Genomic DNA, 9,113 nt, shown 5'->3' with positions numbered 1-9,113 from the left:
CACTGCTCTTATTGAGGGGGAGAGAGGGCACAAGTTCCACCATTTCCTCTCCCAAATAAGCTATAAAAAAGTGAAGGATTTATCTCCCCTAAATCCCTAATGGCCTCCCCACACACTCCTCTCAACTTGGGGCCAGCCAAGTAAAGGAGATTATCACTGAGACAAGAAGCGTGAGGAGCTGTGTCGAATCCCTCCTGCACCATATGCCAGATCCACAAAAGAATTTCCTCCCACCTACAGCACAGCTACCAAGGGAGCAGACGCACAGCAGGGAAAGGCTGCAAAGGGTTATGGACACAGATCGGTCTCCATCTGAATGAAAATGTGGGATGTTATTGACAGTAGGAGAGTGGGAAACCCTTGCTCCGTGATGGTCTATAAAACCTTGTAGCTGGAGTTGGACTGCAGCTGGCCGAGGTCACTCAGGTGCCAGTGGTCCAGTGTTGGGACGATCTTGGCCCCTATCTGCCCACGTACCATGCCATCCGCGAGGGGGAAGACATTCAGAGAGTTAGGACGTTCCTTCCTGCTAAACAGAGAAACAGAGAGAGAGGGGAAACCAGTCTGTTAGCCATTTACAAGGTTCTTAAAGAAAAGATACAGCACACTAGATTATGGGAAACATTAGTCACTAGAAATTGAATTGCACTCCTTCCCCTCACGTAGCAGCTGTATGAGCTCCCAACTCCCACACTTCCATGGTGGTGTCTACTCAGACCTATGGTGTCTACTCAGACCTATGGTGTCTACTGCTAGTGTCATACCTCTTCCCGGGGACACTCTAAGACGGACGATGGGGTCAAGTGACCACAACAGGCACAACTGACTTTTTCATCAGTACAAAATATTTTGGGGGAATGCAAAACTGCAGGGAATCATCAGCCAATTCAAGTCAGTGTATCCTCTGAGAAACAGAGGTACTGTGAGAAAACAAGCCACAGCAAATAACTCTCGTAGAAAAAAAAAAAAGCTCCCATAGATCCTAGAGATGTCATCAATGGGTCAGGAAAGAGGCTTTTAAGTAAGAGTCACCTACATGGCACTTCTGTGCATTCCACCCCAAATCCGGTTAGCTCCAACAGCAGAAATCAGAGGGGTTTGCATCACTTCCAATATTAAACAAGAAAAAGAATACTTGTACTTTCTGATCCCCTCTCCATATCTGTATTACAATGCACTCAAAATTCAGAAATTAAACCAAGGTATAAATGAATGCATCATTCATACTGCCAGATGCCCGTAATTACATTTTCTTCATCGTCTTCTTCGTGGCAATTGCAGGTGACTAGCTAGCTGCGGGTTTGATTCTGAATATAAAAGCTGGCACAGGTTTTGAGACCAAGTTCCAGTGGGAAAAAATCTAGAGCAAGTAGCAGAGGTGGAAAAGGCTGCAGCAGCATGCCGGAATCGGCAACTGGTTTTGTGCCAAACAAGTAGGCCTGCAGGGAGAGAGCACACATCCATTCGGGGGATAACACCAGCAGCCTCCACTAGCTGGACTCCCATGGCCCTGCAGAGATGAACTAAGCTGATACTGTGTGTGACATGCACACACAAAGGGCTTCAATAATGGTACTTCACCTCCTCCTGTATGGGGCTTCTGCTTATCCGTGCAGGCAGTGATGAGACCTGCCCTTCTGTACACCAGTATTAGTAACAGTAGACCTTCAAGTGCCTTTCTTTAATGATCATCAGCAGTGGTCTGATGACCAGGCTAGGCAACCGTCACAACCACCTCACCCGTGACCATGGGTGAAACGACTGCAGCAGGACCTAAGGCACCCCTGGACGTATGCAAACACACTGACCCAGGAGATGGTACACAAACCAGCTCATTTATGAAGGAAGGAGGTGGAGTGCCTAGCAGTGGAGACAACGTTTGTGGAGAAAACCAAAATGACCAACCTTCCTGTCCTCAGCACTGCGCAGCCAACACAGTGTGCTGCACGCTGTGTCAGTGTGGCTTGTGCAGAGCAATAATCGCTTGCCATGGACTATCTTGGATATGCAGAAGGGGCAGAAAGGTGTTTCTAGTGTGGTCCAGCAAGAAGATTTGGGATGGACTTTTCCTAAGAATCTACATTCAAATTCTTTCCTGAAGCTCCTCAAGACTCATACATGTAAGTTTCATAGACAAACCCTCTTACAAAGGCAGCACGTAACTGGATTTTGGAGGAAAACAGATCATTGACACAACCTGATTAACCTTACTTTCTTTTCTAGAGAAGATGCAACCATTTTTCCACAGATTCAAAACCAGATTTGTATATGCTAGGGATTATCAGTTTCCTTGTAGCCTTTCCTCTCAAAAGGTTTCTTGGTGCTTGTTACTTTTAAATATTAACAATTACTGAAGGTTTATAGAAACCATTCTACTGCTAAATACCTATTTACCTAAATACCGATTTTTGACCTCTATCCTGCCATTTACACCTGCTTCTAATAGGTCATGATGCCAAAGTACATTTATCTCTGTCTGTCTTACTGCATTTCCTTCTCTTTATCCTACTGCTATCATTCCAAGACCCTGAAAGTTTCTAACAGCTGTGGTTTAAGTTTCTAAATAACACACTAGGGATTTTTTTTCCCTAATATGAAATCTTCACCCCAGCACTGTACTGATCTAAAAGCCACAAAAAGTATAGTTGGTTATGTATATGAGATTATGAAGAGATTCAAAACTAGAAATTAGAACTTTATGCCACAAAGACAGAAAATTCCGAATTTTACAGTTAAAGAAATAACTCAAGGGTTCCAAAGAGTCTACTTCAAAAGATTCATTCTTTTCAGGGAGGAGAAGAAAAAAATTAGGCCATTTTTTGAGCTGCTTTAACCATTAGTTTCAAATCTTTCCTCTTCTTCAGGTTAGAATGATGGTCTTAAGGGAGTCATGCTTCACAGGTGTCCGTAGCCGGAGAAAATTTCCTGTAACTGGAAAACATTCCTTGCAAAACAAGCGGTGCAGTCAGAATATCTAACAGCATGCTATAATATAAACGCTTTTGTGACTATGCTGGGATGGCCTGAGGTAACTCACTGGTGGCACTAAGCAGTATGAGCCATACCAAACATGCTGAGAGAGACATTAAATTACAGTTCCTCTTTAGGTAATCTCTATCAGATTTCTTTTGGGAACCCATAGCTTATTTCTATGTTCATATACAAACATATGCACATTTAACATGCATGGAGATACAGCAGCCCATTGAATGTACAGGGAATATATGAACTTCACAGTCCCTGCTAAACAGAGAACAGGGGTACAAAGCTGCAGGATCTTCAGGAAAGGATTTTAATGTAGAATGTTAGGAAATTTCCTTGCTGAGTTTCTTTGGAAACACCTTCCAGCCTCTTCTGAACTTCCCAGGGAAGGGGAAAGAGCAAACTGCAAGAGCTAACTTCAGCTTTGCAGTCCTGGGCTGAGTCTTCAAAGGACTTTACAGTATCCTCAGGACCCGTTTCCATTGTGAGTGCTGGAGCAATCTTCATAGACCCAATTCTTTCCAGTACAGGGTGACAACACTTGGTTAGTTCGACCTTGTGTTACAAGGTAAACAGCAAACTCCTCACTAAAAGTTTCCAGTAGCTAAAACCTGAAATCAGGATGCTCTACATCCTATAAAACATAACTAAAGAATTATTTGTTTGCCAGCATTTGAAGATGAGAACTGCTCTCTTTGCAGGCTCCTGGTGTAGAACCCACTGCCCACCCCAAAGTCAGAAATGCCTTCAGAGAGCTACTACCAGTGACACACCTTTTCTGCCCTGCTCAGAAAATATGTCTTGTACTTTATAGAAAAATAAGGGAGAAAAGATGACTTTTTAAAACATTCTGGGACGTGAAGTGTAAACGTCCAATCACAGAGGACTGATCCTGTTTTGGGACCGAACTTCTGTGTCTTCTGCGTTTGAGAACGCAAGCTGCTTCTTGATGTGTTATCCCAGCAGCTTGGTGGCTCCCTCTGTCTCACCTGAACGAGCAAGTCTAACACAGATGCCAAGAGACAAAGAGGGCAAACATGCCAGTACAGTACATTCCCAGCATCACACTCAACAGCAACCTCCAAAATTAGGATTAACAAAGTTAAGATGCAGCAATAGGATTTACCTTTTCCTCCATGACTGGCGATGACTGCAGTGACAAACATAACAGCCAAAACAGAGCAGCAATCACACAAAAAGCGAGACAAAAAAACAACCATTAGAGAGCAAAGTCATGCAAACATGCAGCCTTACAACAGATATGGGGTACGCGTGAACTGTAATCCACACCACGTGGAAGTGTGCACCGTACCCGTTACCCCTCTTGGATGGCAGTCGAGACACACACCCCCCCAAACAGTTCTCGCACAAACTTCTCCTGGGTGACAGGCAAACATACTCTGAGTACTTAAGGTCCGATGCAAATATGCACCCCTATGCAGTCTAACATACCCAAGCACATCCACAGATGAGAATAAATAAATGCACTCAAATTTGTGTGACAGGCCAGGAGAAATTATGCCCGTGTCCCCCCTCCAGTGCACAAAGATACAAAAACACTGCTGGTCACCCCCACCCAGGTGTGCAGTGACACAAACCCACACATCTGTCCCAAGTTCTTGTGCACGAGCATATTAAAACACAGAGCTACACACGCACGCACACACGCCAACAGCGGAAAGCTTGAAATGAAGGAAAAAGTCCCATTTCCCACTAGTGGTTCCTACAAGCTCAGGTCACAGCCCCATCGGGGGCTTTCACAGACATACAGCGCTGCTTTTTTTTTCTCTCTCCAAGGAGACCAGCAATATGCCACACTTAAAAGGGTCAAAGACTAATTTCTCTAATACGAATAGGCAATTCTTGATGAAAATTTTGCCCTTCATCCCAGAGAATGGCAATCTTGCAGATAAAAACAGTAACGCTCTTCACCATGCATCTCCTTCACGGAACGACACATAAAGGTACAATTAATATTAACTTATTTGAAAGTTAAGGAAGGAAAATCTCATTAAAATCAATTTCTATCGTGCAGTCCATCCCAAATTTGGCAGGTGCATATATGAACCAGCCTTTAAAATAAGGAGGCCCTAAGCACACTTTTGTCTATGGTACTTTTGTATTTTACTGTGTAAGTACTTCCACAGATATATTCTAATTTACAGAAGGGTAAGTGGGAAGGGAAACGAGCCTAACACACTTATCCCATTTCAGCTGTAGCACTAGGACCAGACCATGTTCTGGGAACTCACTGTGGACTTCCAGACTGCGAGGGGGAGAGGAGAAGGAAGAAAAATAGTCTGGTAAGGGAGATTTTATGAACAGAAGAACAACTACAAACTACTGGTTATTTTTACACCATACCTCCTCTTGCTTTCTACACCCCTCATGCCTGTCTCTTTCACCTAGGAAGGCTGCCATCTATCTTTTGACTTCTTTTCCCCAATAGAGTTTTGTATTTTAGACAATCCAATTTTAGCCAGACCCCAAACACCACATTCTGTAATTAATTTTATTGTCCTAAACCACTCGCTGTTGTCAGACTGATTTACTTTTTGCAAAAAAAAGAGCCTAGAGATAACTCACTATACAGCCCACTGAACGACTACAACAGCCTTTAGTTATACCTCTCTAGAAGAAATACTGCAAGATATTCTTTTCTGAAAGGACTATTTGACTATCAGAAGAGGAAGGGTAAATAGCGCCCCTTCATTCACATATAACTGTGTCTTTCCTTCCTTTATGTAAGGCATTGGTAGCCTTATAAATGAGAGTATAAAAATCTCATCAACTGATTCAGAATAAATACAGGATCTTTCTTTGAGATATCAGTATCTTCCAGCTGCAAGTTATTCTTGTAGCCAAGGCTACAGAATTATCTTTAATTATTATGGGAGGTAATGAAATAGCAAATAGACAGTATTCAAAAAAATTCTTCACCGAGAGGGTGGTGAAGCTCTGGACCAAGCTCCCCAGGGAAGCAGTCGCGCCTCCAAGCCTGTCAGTGTTGAAGAGTTGTTTGCAATTACAATTGCTCTCAGAGATGTGATTTAACCTTTAGGTTGCCCTGTGTGGGGTCAGGAGTTAGACTCGATGATCCTCATGGGTCCCCTTCCAGATCAGGACATTGCACGACTGTAAGGCTACAGGTCATCAGGCAGGAGATCCAGGCCAGTTACCAAAGTTTCTGAAGATTCATGTCTTTTACTACTCCCCTTCCATCCCTCAAGCCATTTACAAGGTGAGGTTGGGTCTCTTTTACTCTTCCTTCCTCTTTTTTACAATACACAGTCAAACTCTGGCAACTTGAATCCAGACTCTTCCAGAGCAGTTCTGTACAGCAACAGGGAGCCATACCAGACAGAGGGTATTTACACGTCCCATGCCAAGACCTGAAATTTCCTTTCTATTACATTACCCCAAAATCAACTGACATTCTGGTATTTAAGCATTACAGACCTAAATACAAATTACTAAAATATCCTCACTTATTCTTCCTTTATTCTTAATATATTTCTTTATTCTTAATTTAAAATAATTTTCCTCTTTCTTCATCTCCAAATTTTGCTCAGTGCTCTTCTTCTGCATTTCATCATTCCTACCAGATGATACTTCAAAAACCTTCATGGCTTTCTGTTTATCTGTTTTCCCAGTATTTTCACCTCCATGTCTTTGCCCATGCTGCCCTTTGTGTACAGCCTGACATGCCACCCCCGCTCCTTTTCTAAGCCTAATGCTTCCCGAAGATTTGATTTTTGAGTGAAGTTCAGTGATATTAACCAGCTGAAGTTCACAAATATTAACCAAGATCAATCAGACGTATTTTCTAACAGACATGGGAGGACGCACCTAGCAGGTGCTCTTTTCTGAGTATTCCTGTGCAGCTGGTACTTTATCTACATATTTTTCAGACCAACAGCTCCCACGGCTTGTGGTCAGCACGTGTGCAAAACCTTTTAACATTCCTCAAAGCCAGAAGAAGTTAAAAAGTTTAAAAAAAAGACAGGCAAGGACAACAATAAGAGTTAATCTCCTGCAGCATATTACTTGGTCAATATTGTTTTAGTTTAAAACTTCCTGGGCAAGATAGTGTCACTATAGTGTTAATCATCTCATCAGCATGTGATGATCAACAAAAATAGATTACTATGCCATGCATAAAAATTGCCACAGAAAACATCTTTTTTATGTCTGACTGACTTAATAGATTATGTTTAATCTGAGTAGATTATGTGCTACGCAATCTATTACATCTCTGAACTGTATCTATGGAATATCACTTCTACATCTCACCCTGTGGGCAATGTTCCCGGTGTCATCAGACAGAAAGCATTTGGTTCCTTCACATACCAGTTAAAATCAGATGGATCTGTACTGAAATCAATGTAACTGTAACTTCTGTGCTTTAAATTTTTTCTAAGACTACAAAAGACTAGTTCTTCCATATAATGAACTTCTTTCCTACCATTGCCTTCTTTAAGCAAAGGCTGGTTCTTACTGGTTTGGTGCTCTGAAAACGGGGTGGGGGCGGGGAGAGAGGAAAACCAATTTCTTGGGCATAAATAGGTCTTTTGGGTGACTGACTGACAGAAAACTTTCCTTGAAGGAACGGGGGGGGGGGGGGGAATCCTGTAACAGCTAATGTATTTAATTGCTACAATTTTGCTGGCTATCACACATATAAAGACACACACACAAATACTTTGACACCTCCATCCATTTTATAGAGAAACCTTTTACATGCTACCTGAGAATATAAACACATTTTTCCAGAGGGCCCCTATCAATAGCTGCGTGACAAAGCCCAAGCTTTGTAACAGAACACATAAAGCTCCTCATCGTCAAGCCTTAGAAAACATACCCACAACTCACCCACAACCCATTACAAAAAAGCTTCCACGCCACAGGGATCCTGCTTCTGATTTTTCTCTCTCAAATACATGCACTCAGTTTGTAAGTTCCCTGACGGCATACATTACATGGAGAGGTTATGGCCCTACCTTCTCCCAGGTACACTCCCCTCAGTTTGATTATTTCCCCCAACCTGCTGCATCTTGGATCGTTCAATGTGCTCCACGTAGGTCTGGATCATCTGTGAGGAGAGAAAAATCCATGAGCCAAACAGAGGAGAAGAAAAGACTCTATTCCTGCTTTGGTTTGATGTTCTCCAGGATTCATTTCCAACTCCCTTTCTTTTTTTGTGCATCTCCTTGTCTTTGCTCATCATGTCACGATGCTCTTGCATCATCATGTCAAGGTGACGATGTAAGTGAATGAACTAATCCGACAGAAAATTGGACAGCAAATCATGTCAGAAATTACTTAAGCTTAATCTCATAACAGAAGAGTCAGGAAACAGCATATCCAAAAATAATATAAAAGGTCTCCTGGAAGCTGGTTAGCAGTGGGAGATGAGGTAGTGGGGCACTGTTCACAGAGTCACAGAACAGTTGAGGTTGGAAGGAATCTCCTGGGGTCCACTGATTCCAACGTCCCTGCTCAAACAGGGCAATCTAGAGTAGGCTGCCCAGGACCATGTCCAGGTGGTTTTTTAATATCTCCAAGGATGGAGACTCCACCACATCTCTGGGCAACCTGTGCCAGTGCTCATCATCCTCACAGTTTTTACTCATCTTCAGAGGGAGCCGTGTTCCAGTTTGTGCCAGTTGCCTCCAGTCTTGCCACTTGGCACTGCTGAAGAGATCCTGGCTCCATCCTCTTTACACCCTCCATTCAGATGCTTCCGATGTTTCCAAAGTTCTGAAGCTCTAGTCATCACTAGTATTGGAAAGCTGAATTCTTTCACGTGACTTTACATATAGGCTAAGAGTTCATTTATTTACAAATAATGAGATGGCATCCTACCTCTGTGTGACGCTGATGTAGAGCATTATACTCTTTCTTCATTTCTGATTCACGTTCCTCCAGTCGTGAAACTACCGAGAGAAGATTCCAATCGTCAGCTAAAACACATCAGGCTCTCAAAAGAAACTAGAAGTCTCAAAGTATATTTTGTTAGAAATTAATTTACACCTACTGAACAAAACAAAATGAAACACAATAATGTACATTGTGGGATCTGGTCTTCATTACAAAATCAATTCACAGGTACCTGCATATTCCCAGAATGA

General features: G+C 42.5%; 1 protein-coding gene across 1 annotated transcript in view; it reads right to left on the bottom strand.

Annotated features, from left to right (window-relative positions):
• Positions 1–375: 375 nt before the first annotated feature.
• The window catches only part of LOC104287662 (C-Jun-amino-terminal kinase-interacting protein 3-like), an 11,579-nt gene continuing 2,841 nt past the window's right edge, over positions 376–9,113 (bottom strand). The window contains exons 5-7 of the mRNA XM_009886388.1: positions 8,848–8,918; positions 7,983–8,074; positions 376–529 (exon numbers count right to left, since the gene is read on the bottom strand). Coding sequence (XP_009884690.1) covers positions 376–529; positions 7,983–8,074; positions 8,848–8,918 — 317 coding nt within the window. The remainder of the gene's footprint in view (positions 530–7,982; positions 8,075–8,847; positions 8,919–9,113) is intronic.

Source organism: Charadrius vociferus, unplaced genomic scaffold, assembly GCF_000708025.1.
Source record: "Charadrius vociferus isolate BGI_N301 unplaced genomic scaffold, ASM70802v2 scaffold585, whole genome shotgun sequence".
NCBI classification, from domain to species: Eukaryota; Metazoa; Chordata; class Aves; order Charadriiformes; family Charadriidae; genus Charadrius; species Charadrius vociferus.
The sequence above is the reverse complement of the archived record's forward strand: the minus strand, read 5'-3'. Positions and strand labels throughout refer to the sequence as shown.